The sequence below is a fragment of the Pseudorca crassidens genome, chromosome 3, assembly GCF_039906515.1.
Source record: "Pseudorca crassidens isolate mPseCra1 chromosome 3, mPseCra1.hap1, whole genome shotgun sequence".
In the NCBI taxonomy this organism is placed as follows: Eukaryota; Metazoa; Chordata; class Mammalia; order Artiodactyla; family Delphinidae; genus Pseudorca; species Pseudorca crassidens.
This window is the reverse complement of record NC_090298.1, coordinates 162,895,709-162,909,416: the sequence shown is the minus strand read 5'-3', so window position 1 is coordinate 162,909,416 and position 13,708 is coordinate 162,895,709. Positions and strand designations below refer to the sequence as shown.

Sequence of the window (13,708 nt, the reverse complement as noted above, 5' to 3'; positions counted from 1 at the left end):
CAGAATTGAAAGAGACGGAGGCGGGGCCTGCTGGAGGGGCGTGGGCTGTGATTGGCCAGGAGTAGAGCCGGAGGCCGGACACTGGAAACCACCTGGCCATGAGAGGCCGTGTCTGGGCCGAGCCAGAGCGTGGAGCCTATCAGGGACTAGTCTGCCGGAAGCAGGAGGAGGCCCCAGGCTGGCCGGGTCGGGGGCGGAGCCTGCAGGGAGTGACGGTACGGAAGAAAGCCGAGCCCTCTGGAGGATCCTTGACTACCTGTTCAAACCTCTGCTTCTCACCTCGCGGGCGGAGTCTCCATCCTCGTGATGCCTGGGCCTGGGTTCCCAGGCGGGTTTGGGGAAGTGAAAGTCACCAGAGGCCGGGTCTGGCCCAGCTCGTGACCCTGCGCCTTGCGGTCCCGACACAGATTTCTAGACCCCAGCTAGAGCTCTGAGCTCATGGACGCCCTGAGTTTGCTGCTATCGGCCGCGCTGCTCTGGATCCCTGTAGGGACCCTGACCTGCTACGGGGACTCGGGGCAGCCTGTGGACTGGTGAGTGCGCGGGAGCCGACCGTCCCTCCAGGGCCGCATTGGGGATTGCTGCGTTCCTAGGTGAAGACTGGGGTTCCTTCTCTTCTCCCGCTATTCTGTCCATTTCCTAACCTCCAGGTTCGTCGTCTACAAGCTGCCGGCCCACACAGGGCCCGGAGATGCGGCGCAGAGGGGGCTGCGGTACAAGTACTTAGACGAAGACTCAGGGGGCTGGCGCGACGGTGCGGGGCTCATCAGCAGCTCCACGGGGGCCGTGGGCCGCAGCCTGCTGCCGCTGTACCGAAACACCACCAGCCAGGTGAAGACGCCCCCGGCGGAACCAGGGGTGGGACTCTAGGGTGGGCCCGACTTGGGGGAACCTTCAAGTTGCCCCTGTCCATCATCCCCAGCTCGCCTTTCTACTCTACAATGACCAACCGCCTCGATCCAGCGGGTCTCAGGACTCTTCCAGCCGTGGGCACACGAAGGGTGAGGCCAGACTGGGGACTGGGGAAGAGTTCTGGTTTCCCTGTGCATTTCCCCCAGCTAACCCATGAGTTGCCAGGGGGGTGAGGGTGGGCTGCTCTGTCAGGCCCTAGCCATCTGTTTCCTTATTTTAAATCAACACTGTCCTTCCTCTGGACTATGAGAATCGATGGCTGTGGAAACTGAGCTCAGCGGTGGTTCTGACACTGCCCACTGGTCCTGTGGTCCAGGGCCCCCTACAGACTGAGTGTTCCTGGGTTGCACATGTGCTCGCTGGGATGCCTCAAGCAGTCCCCCTGATCTCCAGTTTCTGGTTCAGGTGTGCTGCTCCTGGACCAAGAAGGGGGCTTCTGGTTGATCCACAGCGTTCCGAACTTCCCTCCACCTGCCTCCTCTGCTGCGTACAGCTGGCCTCCTAGTGCCCGGAACTATGGGCAGACCCTGATCTGTGTATCTTTTCCTCTCACCCAGTTCCTGGATATCAGTGAGTGGAGACGGGGAGGCAGGGTGAGTCCCTGATTCCCAGGCTAGGATCTTGGAACAGTCCCTCGTTTTCTTCTCCCCTTGCCCTCCAGGCAGACAGCTGACCTTCACCTATCCCCTCGTGTATGACCATAGGCTGGAAGGGGACTTCGCCCAGAAATTCCCCCACCTGGAGGAGGTAGTCAAGGGCCATCATGTTCGCCAGGGACCATGGAACAGCAGTGTAACACTCACATCAAACAAAGGACACGTGTTCCAGAGCTTTGCCAAATTTGGAAAGTTTGGAGATGGTGAGCCTTGAGGTTGACAGTTGGAGAACTTTTTCTGCAGAGGGGGTGTCTGGTGTGTCCATGGCTGAGGGCAGGTCATGGTTAGGGACTAGAACACCTTGGAGTCATAATCACATGAGAGGTAAACAACCAATATACCTGTGTTCAAATGTTGGTTTCTGGCTGTGTGATACACGATTTAACCAGGGCCTCAACTTACCTTTTTGAAAAATGGGAATAATGGTATCAACTTTAAAGGGCTGTTGAGTGGCATGATGCATATAAAGCATTTAGTAAGGGCTGTTAGTCTTAATGTTATAATCCCCCAGATTGCCAGGGATTGATAACTGAGGAAACAGCTCAGAGATGGGAAGTGGCCTAGGGAATCCCTAGCCGTGATCCTCACCCTGTCCATGTCCTCTCTCCATCTTCTGCAGACCTGTACTCTGGCTGGTTGGTGGAAGCCCTTGGCAGTGACCTACAGGTCCAGTTCTGGCAAAGATCTTCTGGCATCCTGCCCTCCAACTGCTCTGGGGTCCAGCACGTACTGGATGTGACCCAGACAGCCTTCCCTGGGCTAGCTGGGCCAACCTTCAATGCCACAGAAGACCATTCCAAGTGGTGTGTAGCCCCAGAAAGGCCCTGGGCCTGTGTGGGTGACATGAATCGGAACAAAAGAGAGGAGCACCGGGGTGGGGGCACACTGTGTGCCCAGCTGCCCGCCCTCTGGAAGGCCTTCCAGCCTCTGGTGAAGGCATGGGAGCCCTGTGGAAAGTAGAGCAGGGCCTTCTCTCTAGGAAGCCCAGCAGAGCATATAAGAGCTAAGGCTCAGGGGCCAGTTTGGATTTCAGTTTGAATCTATTTAGTCTCTTCCTATCTGTTTGGCCTTAATCATGTGCCTTAACCTCTCTGTGACTCAGTCTACTCATCTGCAAAATGGGAATCATAACACCTCACTCAGGATTGTTGAGGAATAAAAAGAAATCGGTAAATGAGGCTGTTAGTCTTTTCTTCAGGTGGGCACTGGGACTCAGAACAGCACTGCAGTTTGCTGAGGGTCTGGGGGCAGCTGGCACATAGGGGAGACACAAAGTGGGACCACAAGGAAGGGCCAACCAAGACTCACCTCCCCTCTTTATGGTAACCAGGACTGGAGTTCCACCCCTCAACAAGCACACAGGCAAGGGGGAGGAAACATGATGTCCTGCCTTGCTAGGGGAGGAGGGGCGAGCTCTAGAAAGCTCACGCAGCACGGACGCACTTTATTTATATGTGTACATATGTATACAGGCGGCTGTACAGCGCGGGGCCAGTGGCTCCCTTTGCTATGGGCCCGGAGGCATGGGGCAGGGTGCCCCTTTTTTGGTCGGGGCTGCTGGGGGCACAGCTTCAGCAGGGCACCGGGAAGTCAGCGCCACCTCAGGCTTGGTGGTGGGGACCAGGAGGGAAGCAGGTGGGGCTGGGGGCCCTGCACTGCTGGGTACATTCTTTGTTAGGGCTTGGGAGGGGGTCTGGGGCTCTGGGGAGAGCTTGGGAGAGGCAGGTTTGGAACGAGGCCCGCTCAGCGTGGTCCGCTCCTCCACCACCTCCAGCACCCAGCGCTCCCGGCCCCGCGGGGCCTCAGGTGCGGGAGGTGCCAGGGGTGCAGATTCCTGCAACCCCTTGGAGTCCACACTTGGGAGTTGTGGCACCTCAGCCTTGGCCCCAGACCGCACAGGCTCTACGACAATGGGCACCGGGGGCGTGCCTGCTTCGCCGGAGCTGCTGCGCCGGCCCGTCTCGTGTTCCTGCACCGGGCTCAGCGCCGCCTTGGCCACGGCCCTGGCCGCCCCGCCCGCGCCGTCCTCTGTCTGCACGCTCTGGTGTCGCGTGCCGCTGGCGTCGCGCTCCAGGGTCCGGCCCCCGGGGGTCGTCGCGCGGGGCGGAGTGCAGGCCTCGGCGCCACCCGGGGACTCTTTCTCCTTACTCGAAGCCGGCAGCAGCGGGTCCGCGCCCAGGCTCAGGGGCGACTCCTGGCGGCCCAGGCGGCGGACGGCGACGTGCCGGGTCGCGCCGGGACCCTCGACAGGGGGCGTCTCGCCGTCCGACTCGGCGAGGCTATGCAGCGCTAGCTCGCCGTGGAAGTCCTTGCGGAAATCCGGGTGGCCCACCTCGAGGCTGTGTTTGCGCAGCGCGCCCTTCTTGTCGGCGCCCAGCGAGGCTCCCAGTTTCTCTGCTGATTGCACGCGTTTGAGGAGTGGCGAGCGCGGGGGCTCGGCACTCTTAGGGCGCGGGCGCACCACTGGCGGCGACGAGTGCAGCTTGGCCGGAAAGCTCTGCGTCGTGTGAGAGCTGCCCACCGTGTGGCCCGGCAGCGGCGGCGGCGACGCCTGTGTCGGGGACGGCGTGTGCGCTAGCGGCGACAGCGGGATGTTGCCGGCCGACTTGCAGCGCGCAGAGCGGTACTGGCGGTGCAGCTTCGGCGACAGGCCGTGCAGCGTGCTGGGCCGGATGTGGTGCGAGGCCGACGACGCTGGCGAGTTGGGCGTGCTCGAGGCCGGCGAGCTGCTCTGGGACGAGGCGCCTGTGGACGGGCGAGAGAGGACGATGAGCGCCGCGGGCGCCGCCAGGGCACCGACCCGCCACCGCGCGCAGCTCGGCCCCCGCGCAGGCTCAGGGCCTACCTAGGTAGGCGGAGTCAGGCGTGGAGCGGTAGCTGTGGGTGGGCGAGCGCGCCGGCAGTCCGTGCGTGGGCGAGCCCGGGAGGCTGTCACTGGACGACAGCGAACGGTTCAACGACGACAGAGAGCGGCTAGTGTGCAGCAGGTTCGACTGCTTCGTTATCTTGCGGAAGAGGGAGCTACGCTTCTTGCTGGAGGACAAGGAGGGGACCACCTTCCCTAGACCAGACTCCAGAGCTCCCGGCTCCTCCCACTTCAGGACTTCAAGGTACCTCCTGGAACCACCCACCCTTTCTGACCCCTCCCTCTTCAGCTACCACACAGTTCCAGACCGAAGAACTTCCTTTAGCTCCGTCCCACTTGGCTCCTCCCACCTCAGGTCTACCCATTCCTTTCTGACCACTCACAGTCCAAGCTGGAAACACCCATCAAAACAGAACCAACCTTTTTTGGCCGCGTCCACCTGTCTAGCCCCTCCCTCTCCAACTAAACCCACCTGTCAGATTGGGAAAAAATTCACTGGACTCAGCCAGGCTTATCTCAAATCCCCACTCACTCCTTGTCCAGGTCAAACCCACTGATCAAAACAGAAAACTCTCCTGGCTCCACCCACCTCTCCTAGTTCCTCCTACATATAAGGGAAGAAATTATTTCTACTGGCCTGGCATACTCATCCCAGATAGAAATCTCTTCTCCCGGCCCCTCTCAGTCGCCTAAATATAATACATCCAGCAAGGCAGAATCATCTCCTGGACGGCACCCTCTTGGTCCACATCTGCTGGCTCAGCTCTGCTCCCACAGTGCCTTTCCTTCAGCCTAGGAGCTTGGTACATCCTCCTTTCCTGACTCCTCCCGCTTTCCCAGCCCCTCCTTCTCTGTTGTCTTGGTTTTGCTCTTCACTTGGTGGCCCCGGCCACCTTTCCTGTGAATGTCCCTTCTCCTGTCCTCACCTATGCCCCTCCCACGTAAGCCCTGGCCATCGCTCATAAACTGGAGTGTTCCAGGGGCCTGCTGTTTATAGCCCCTCCCACTGCACTTGGCCCCACCCACCTCTCCTGGCCCTCCTTGGCAGAGGGCCGCTTGTTCCTCCGAGCCATTTTGGCCTTGTAGCTGCTGCGCCGCGCAGGGCCGATGCGGATGGAGGTATTTTCGAAGGGCGTGGTGGTCACGGCTACTTTGTTGCCACTCTGGGGGAAGAAAGGGGGAAGTTCTCTGCTGGAAGCTGCTCTGGCAACTCCAACTCCCCGGGATCTCCCCCACCCTTCGCCCCACCCTCACCCCAAGACAGTTGGCGCTCTCCCATGGACTCACCTTAAGGATCAGCTCGACGACCTCAGGATGCACCATGCCATGCACAGGCTCCCCATTCACGTGGGTGATGAGGTCCCCGGCACAGAGCCCTGCCTCCTGGGCTGGGCCCCCCTCCTCCACGTGCTGGGGATAGGGAACCCCACAGGAGCAGAATTAACAGGCTTGGTAACAAGGAAAGCTCCCTAAGCTTATGTGCCAGACACCTAGCTCTGCAGGCACGGTCATCTTCATAACAGTTTATGAAATAACAGTTATTCTCCCCAGTTTACAAATGAAGAAACTGAGAGTCAGAAAGGAAAAGTTACAGAGGAGGGTCACAGAGGAGTCTCATCTAGGTTGCCTGGTTCCAGAGTTTGAGCTGTCCCTCACCCCTGGGGAGGGGGCGGTGTCTCTCTCCCCACTCCCACCGTGGAACACAGGCTCCGCCCATTAGTGCTCACCCAGACAATGTGGTGTACACTGTAGACATCTGAGTCACCCATGTAGACGCGGATAGCACGCAGTGTGAAGCCATACTTCTTGCCCGAGCGTTGGATGGTGATGGGGGAGCGAAGCCCACTGACAGCTGGCGAGTAGTCCCGACTCGGTGAGGAGTCCCGTGAGGATGGGTTGGAGGAGAGAGATCGTGGGGACATGGGGCTGGCCAAGGGTGAGCTTCCATGGGGGTCCACTGCAGACACAGACCCATGGTCAGAGGTCAAAGCCAACAGACACAGGTCTCCCTGTGTCCGCTCCTCCCTCCTCCCAAGTCAAAGTCCCAGAGCTCTCACTGGCCCATCCCAGAGCCAGTCACTGTGGACAAGGAAAATGCACCTGGCACCAATGGGGGCAGCCCCTCCCCTGCCAGGCGGGGCCCAGTGTCACCTGCAGGGATCATGACAGACAAGGCAGTGGCCGAGGCTGACTTGATGACTTTGCCCCCGGTTCGAGAAGGCCGCTTCTCTACCACCGGGTCTCCTGACAGCTGCTGGTGCCGCGCCCGGCGCAGAACCAGGTCATTGGTGGCTCTCAGGCCTGATGGGTCCCCATCCTTCGAGGATGGGCAGAGGTCGCCTGGGCGTGGGCGGTCGGCTGCAACAGAGCAGGTGGGTTAGGGGTCACTCCAAGGTTATAAACTTCTCGCACGCTGTTCCCTCTGCCTGGAATGCGCTTCCCACTTCTCTCCCTTGCTGGATTGTGAATTTCATGGGAGCAGGTAACATGCGTCACGAACAGCTCCTGACTCAGAGGAGTGCTCAGATACGTTTGTTGACTGACCATGGAAAACGGGTCTTCCTCATATTGATGAGAATCCCAGATTGGAGTGTGAAGAGTACACGAGAACTTGCATAAACAGTACAGGCTCATTGAACGCTCATATATGACCCCTGAGGAATTGGGGAAGGCGGCAGGAAGGGGCACTCACTGGCCTCCGGGTCCCCGGCGCTGGGGGTGCCATCCCCTTGAGCTGCCTCCTTGGGGGCCCGCGCATCCAGCGAGCCTGGGGGGTCGGAGCTGGGCCGAGCAGACCTGCGCAGCCGGGCCTCATCCTCGTCCTCTTGGGGGGCGCTGAAGCGGCTGGGCTCCAGCAGCGCCGAGAAACGGCGGCGCGCGCCCAACGGAGGACTGGCCTCCCCCTCCAGGAAGCTGGCCTCGGACGCCGAGAAGCGCTTGCTGCGCAAAGGGGGCGTGGTCAGAGGAGTTACTCCCCTTCAGGTCCAAAAGGACCCAAAAGGACCCAAACCCCAAATCCTGCCCCTGCTCACATCTCCGGGGAGCCCCCTCTCCAGGTCTTCTCGCGCAGGGTCAGGCCACCTAGGCCTTCCCGCTTGCCGGCCACCTTCTCCTCTGGGCCCTTGGCGCTCGGCTCCCGCTTGTTGGTCCCCGCTGCTGCCACGGGGGTCTTGGGCTCGTGCTGCGCCAGCTGCTCCATACTGCTATACACCTTCAAGGACGGATGAATGGTGATGGAGGCAAGTCCAGCCCCCAGGTCCCGCCTTCCCTCCCGAACCAATCGAATTCCCGCTACTGGACCCGGCCAAACTACGCTCCGCCCCAGTAAAGCCGGGGTCCCAGCCCCCCAATTCTGGGCCGATCCCGACCACCTACAGTTCTTCAGTTCTGGCCCCACCCCACAAAATTAGGCTCCGACCTATTCTAGACCCTGCCCTGCCCAAGCCCTAAAGAATCTGCTCTCCTTCCTGCCCCGCCTCTCCAGGCCCCGCCCAGTTATGTGTGCCTTCGCCCTAGGCAGGTCCTGCACCCCCGCTACGTGCTGTTCCTAAAAGCGAGACGTTGCCCAGCCTCGCCAAGGCCTGACCCAGCCCCCTCCATCCCCAGGCCCTGACCCCGCCCCTTCCAGATCTAGCCCCGCCCCACTGTGGGTCCTCATTTCCACAACTCTCCAGGCTCCCGTTAGATTCCACTCGATGCCAAAGGTCGGTTCCAAGACATCCAGCGAGGATGTTCCCCCGCCGCCCCCGCCCAAGCCTCATCACTCCCCGATTCTCACCGCCTCAGTAACTTCTCTAGTCTGAGACCTTGGGCCTGGACCCTGCTCCCCATAGCCTCCTCAGCCCCTGGCCACTTCAGGCCCACCTCCATCCCGTACTTAAACACAGGTCCCCCCTCCCGACGGTCTCACCCCACCTCTGTCCCCGCCTGGCCTCACCTTGCTGAAGCGCGGGGAGCAGGAGGAGAACTGGCGGATCTCCACGGGCTCCTCCTCCGTCGTGTCATCCTCGTCATACGAGTTCACATGGTGATACCTGTCTGAGCGGGCTGGAGTGGAGGTGTGGGTCGTGACCGCGGGCATGGGTCCACTCCTCAAATCACACCCCCACCGGAGACAGGTTCGGGTCCTGCAGGCCCGGCCACACCCCTGCCCCTTTCTCGGATCAGATTTAGGTCCTGCCCCCTCGCTGGGTCCCCGTCCCACTCTCTGAGGCTTCGTCTAGCCCCGCCTCCACAGAGGCCACATCCCCAGATTGCACCGAAGGCGCTCTCCACCCTGGCTCCGCCTCTGCCAGCCCAGGCTCTTGCCTCGTGCCGCGTCCTAGCACCGCCTCGTAACCTAGGTCCAGTCCCAGTTTTAGAACTTACTCCTGTCCAGGCCCCACCCCTACCCCAGCTTCCTTTCTTACCTTCTTCTCAGACTGAGCCCCGCCCCTATTCCAAGCCCCGCTCCCGACACAACTTCAGCCCTCTCCTCTCGTCTAAGGGGCTAGTCTCCTACCCAGCTGCGTCCCAGCCCAGGCCATATGCAAGTGCCCCCTCAAAGGATCCCACACCCCGTCCCCGCTCACTGTCAAAGTAGCTGGTGTCATCCTCGGACTCCAGGTGGGGGATGAACTCGGCCTTCTGCCTCAGGAGCCCTGTCCAATCCAGGTCTCGAAAGAAACTGTGCTGCTTCACCTCAAAGGCACCGCCTGGGGAGGAAGGGGTGGAGGGTGTAGGGGAGGGAATTCTTGCGACAGCTATGGCCAGCCAAGCAGCCCAGCTCCCCACCCATTTTCTGGCCCAGGGACACGGCACTTGGAGCCCTGCTCCCGGACAACAGACCCCCCCAGCTCTGCGACCCCTTACCTGCCCCTAGCCGGCCCAAGGGGTTGGTCTGCAGGAGGCTGGATATCAGGTGCTGGGCATCCGTGGGCAGGGCCTCGTCCCCCTCGGGCCACAGGATGTCATCTGCAGAGCAAGGTGTAGGGCTGGGGTTCGCTTTTGGAGTCCATGAGGCCCCGGGCCAGCCCATGTTTCCGTGCCCACTGCCTGCCCACCGCGGAGGCACGCACCACTGATGACCTGTCCAAAGAGCTCTTCAGGTGTGTCTCCAAAGAAGGGCACGCAGCCCACCAGGAACTCGTAGAGAATGATGCCCATGGCCCACCAGTCCACCGGTTTGCCATAGCCCTGGCGCAGGATGACCTCGGGTGCGATGTACTCTGGGGTCCCACACACCTGGGGGCAGGACGTCAGCCCACGCCCTGGCCACAGGAGGGGCCTCCCGGGGGAGCAGTGCCCCCCGCCAGGCCCTCGGCCCCACAGTCCTGCCGGGTCACTCCACCCGAAGTGACCCCCACTCCCGCACACACACCTGTTTGTCCAGGAACTCCCGGGCGTCCTTCTCAATGTGGCCCTCATATAGGTTGGTGGTTAGGCTCATAAGCCCCATCTTGGAAAGGCCAAAATCCGTAAGCTTGATGTGCCCCATGGAGGTGATAAGGAGGCTGCAGAAACAAGCTGAGGGCTCAGCGGCGAGGACCATCCACTTCACTCCTGGCCCTTCCATGCCAGGGCCTCCCGAGGGGCAGGGAAGGAGTGATGGGAAAGGTCAAGGCTCACTTGTCAGGCTTAAGGTCGCGGTGCACGATGCCATAGTTGTGCAAGTACTCGAGCGCCAGCACTGTCTCAGCGAAGTACATGCGGGCCATCTCCACAGGTAGCGCCCCAATGTTCTTCAGCAGGGTGGCGCAGTCCCCCCCTGGGGGTGAAGGAATAGGCCCACGTGAAGAGGGAGGTACCCCTGGCTCAGAGCTGAGCACTCAACATGCACCGTAGTACCGGGTCCCCATCTCACATTGCCCCAGTTTTATAGCTAAGGAAAACTGAGGCTTCGATAGGGGTCTCCCTCTCCCCAGCTTGCACAGGGACTGCCCTCTACCAGGCTTCTCTTGCCCTCTTAGCCATCCTCCAATGTCAGTATAATCAGCTGATTTTACCCAGGAGGGGACTGAGACTCAGAGAGATGTTGGGTCATGCAGGGAGTTGATGGTAGAGGTAAGGTTTGGTTTGGGCCAAGGCTGCCTGCTTATCTACTGAGTTTAGGCACTTGATCTGGAGTCTGAAACTTGAGGGTCCGGGGACTTAATATATAAATTACTTGCCCCCACCAGAGTTACTGCAAACAGCATTCATATTTTAGTCTCCTTCAGTGTCCATTTCTCCTTTTTCTTACAAGGGCCAGATTTCCTTCCCGGTTTAACAGCTGGGTCAGCATGTAACCCAAGTTGCGCCAATGACTTTTCCCTATTTTTTCACAAAGATTACTAAGCGCATAGAATGTAAACCGGAATCTGTTGGATAGTAACCCCACTATATCAGGGCCTGTTTAAAGGGAAGTCCACAGAGCCAAAATATGGAGCGATTACTAATGACATGATTTGAGCACCTAGATACAGCCATTCCTGAAGGTGACATGGATTTTTTCTATCACAAGTCAATAAATTTCTTTCTTTCCTTTTTTTTCCTCTTGAGCCAGGTTTATCTATGTCAGAAACTGATGAATCAGACTTGAAGCCGTGCCCTCTGCAGTGGAAGCATGGAGTCCTAACCACTGGACTGCCAGGGAATCTGAATTTGGGCACCAGATAATCCTGACACACACTTATGCAGAGAATAAAGTGCCCATGTGGCCATGGTCTTCCTGAGCCTTATATCCCTTGTTGCCAACCTCACTACATGAAACAACCTTGTCTCTTTTGGCTTATTTTTCTTGTTTATTGTATGTTTATACAGACTTGAATGTTACCTACATGAGGGAAAAGTGTGTCTGTCTGGGTAACCACCAGCGCCCAGCACAGCATGTGGCATGAGGGAGATGATGAGGGGACACCTGTTGAGTGACTGAATGCTCAATTAAGGCTTGGAAGTGGCACAGTTGTATCCCTGTGAGATCATGTGTGTGTCCTAATAACCATAATACATGTCTGTTTGGATGATAGATAGATTAATGTTGGGGATGGATAAACAGATGAAAAACCTATACAGTGGTGGTTGGATGATTGGATGGATGGCAAATGGACAGATAAATTGATGGATGAATTGTGGATGAATAGATGGATTTAAATAGCTTGCTAGAGAAAATGAGATAGCTGCTAGAATGGAGGTTTGGATGAATGAATAAAACTAAGAACAGTAAATGGATGGATGGAAAGAGGGATGGATAGCCGATGGATTAATAAATAGGTAAATAGGTATTGGTGGAGAGATGGATGGTAAGTAGTTAGGTGAATAAATAGATAGATGAATGAATGTCTAGATATAGAAAAAGATGGATTGATGGAAAACAGATGTACAATACAAGCAATGAACCCTAATATAAATTACGGACTTTAGTTAATAATTATGTATCAATATTTGTTCATCAATTGTAACCAATGTATCATACTAATACAAGATGTAAATAACACGGGAAACTGGGGGGAGGGGGAAGCGAGTATGTGGGAACTCTCAGTACTTTCCAATCAATTTTTCTATAAACCTAAAACTGCTCTAAAAAGTGAAGTCTATTAATTTTAAAAAATAGATGTAGGGCTTCCCTGGTGGTGCGGTGGTTGAGAGTCCGCCTGCCGATGCAGGGGACACGGGTTCGTGCCCCGGTCTGGGAGGATCCCACATGCCGCGGAGCGGCTGGGCCCGTGAGCCATGGCCGCTGAGCCTGCGCGTCCGGGGCCTACGCTCCGCAAGGGGAGAGGCCACAACAGTGAGAGGCCCACGTACCACACACACACACAAAAAAAGATGTAATATAATATTGTAAATCAACTATACTTGAATAAAATAAATAACAATGTAATGGATAAACAGAAATATGGATGGACAGACGGATAATCAAATGGATGGACGGATGGAGAGATGGCACATAGATATATGGATAGAAAAACAGATGGATTAGCAAATAAATAGATGAAATGAAGGAAGGGTGGATAATTGGATGGATGTATCTATATTGAGAGAAATGAAGATAAATCAATAGATGGCTGGATATAAATAAACAGATGGAATGGATGATCAGTGACTGGATGGATAAATGGTTGGATAAACATACAGGTGGGTAGTTAATTTGGTGACTGGGACTCAGGCAGGCCACCCCCAGCAGCCCTGACTAGCGAGCATCCCCTCATCTTCCCTGCAGCCCTGCAGGCAGCCACACCTTCCACATATTCCATGACCATGCAGAGGTGGCGCCGGGTCTCAAAGGAGCAGAACATGCCGACCACAAAGGGGTTCTCAGCGAAGGTGAGGATGTCGCGCTCCACGAAGGCCTGCTGGATCTGGTTGCGCAGGATCAGGTTCTGCTTGTTGATCTTCTTCATCGCGAAGCGCTGCCTCGTTTCCCGGTGCCGCACCAGGTAGACGGCGCTGCAGGGGGAGAGAGCGAGGACCGGCCATCACCTCCGAGACACCCGGCCTCCGCCACCCTCCCCCCGCCAGAGCCCCGGGTGGCTCACCCGTAGGCACCATTGCTTATGAGCTTGATGGTCTCGAAGTCATTCTCTCCAGGTGGTTTCTTAGCCTTGCTGCTTCGGCCCTGCAGGGGAAAAAGGGAGACCACTCCATCATCATCATGAGACTGGCACTCTTGTTATTCCACCTAACACACGGGGAAACTGAGGCACAGAGGGGGTGGGTGTGTCCTTCATCCAAGTGCCACAGTGAGGGAGTAACAGAGTCAAGACGTGAACCCAAGACTGGCTGACCCTGAAGCCATATACTGATACCTAACTTCTCTCCATTAGGAAAGAAACCTACAAAATGGCTAATCACTCTAATATATAAAGAGCTCTCAGACATCAACAAATAAACTAACAATTGAAGAGAAAAAATAGGCAAGATATGTGAATTAGAGTTAGAGCTCTTAACCATGTGAAAAAATGTTAAACCTCACATATAACGACAAAAAGGCAAACTAAAACTACCTCAAGATACCATTTTGCACTCAGAAGATTGGCAAAAAAAAAAAAAAAAAAAAATCCAAAAAGCTGACACTCTGTAGGTAAAGCTGTGGGGAAACAGATACTTTTATACCTTGCTGTTGGGAGTATAAATTGGTACAGCCCCCATGGAAGGTACTTGGGTGTATATCAGAATTACAAATGCATGTTCCCTTTAATCCAGCAATTTCACTTTTGAATTCATGCTACAAATATGCTTGCACATGTGAAAAATGACCTATGTACTATCCTGCTCATTGCAAGACTGGAAACAATCCATACACAGGAAATTGGTT

The 13,708-nt window shown here is 56.9% G+C and overlaps 2 protein-coding genes across 3 annotated transcripts in view; one reads left to right on the top strand and one right to left on the bottom strand.

Moving 5' to 3' along the window:
• Positions 1-163: 163 nt before the first annotated feature.
• On the top strand, positions 164-2,742 carry DNASE2 (deoxyribonuclease 2, lysosomal). Its single transcript, XM_067733456.1, has 6 exons — positions 164-533; positions 651-831; positions 923-1,001; positions 1,318-1,482; positions 1,574-1,771; positions 2,188-2,742. Exons 1-6 carry the CDS (start codon positions 439-441, stop codon positions 2,526-2,528), a joined length of 1,059 nt encoding a protein of 352 aa, XP_067589557.1. The 5' UTR covers positions 164-438; the 3' UTR covers positions 2,529-2,742.
• Positions 2,743-2,867: 125 nt separating this feature from the next.
• Positions 2,868-13,708, bottom strand: part of MAST1 (microtubule associated serine/threonine kinase 1) — a 26,129-nt gene continuing 15,288 nt past the window's right edge. For both annotated transcript variants that reach the window (XM_067733455.1, XM_067733453.1), the window contains 16 exons: positions 12,930-13,009; positions 12,632-12,840; positions 10,042-10,180; positions 9,794-9,926; positions 9,492-9,657; positions 9,286-9,387; positions 9,006-9,128; positions 8,372-8,481; positions 7,467-7,645; positions 7,127-7,374; positions 6,586-6,792; positions 6,162-6,391; positions 5,722-5,844; positions 5,461-5,597; positions 4,414-4,601; positions 2,868-4,313 (listed from right to left, as the gene is read on the bottom strand). In XM_067733455.1, coding sequence (XP_067589556.1) covers positions 3,076-4,313; positions 4,414-4,601; positions 5,461-5,597; positions 5,722-5,844; positions 6,162-6,391; positions 6,586-6,792; positions 7,127-7,374; positions 7,467-7,645; positions 8,372-8,481; positions 9,006-9,128; positions 9,286-9,387; positions 9,492-9,657; positions 9,794-9,926; positions 10,042-10,180; positions 12,632-12,840; positions 12,930-13,009 — 3,612 coding nt within the window. In that variant the 3' untranslated portion in view covers positions 2,868-3,075. The remainder of the gene's footprint in view (positions 4,314-4,413; positions 4,602-5,460; positions 5,598-5,721; positions 5,845-6,161; positions 6,392-6,585; positions 6,793-7,126; positions 7,375-7,466; positions 7,646-8,371; positions 8,482-9,005; positions 9,129-9,285; positions 9,388-9,491; positions 9,658-9,793; positions 9,927-10,041; positions 10,181-12,631; positions 12,841-12,929; positions 13,010-13,708) is intronic.

Excerpts from the sequence above, each read along its gene's own strand:
- DNASE2 (XM_067733456.1), top strand. The coding sequence starts at position 439 with ATGGACGCCCTGAGTTTGCTGCTATCGGCCGCGCTGCTCTGGATCCCT. Across the intron at positions 534-650 it reads TCGGGGCAGCCTGTGGACTG|GTTCGTCGTCTACAAGCTGC; the intron begins GTGAGTGCGCGG and ends CCTAACCTCCAG. Across the intron at positions 1,002-1,317 it reads CAGCCGTGGGCACACGAAGG|GTGTGCTGCTCCTGGACCAA; the intron begins GTGAGGCCAGAC and ends TTTCTGGTTCAG.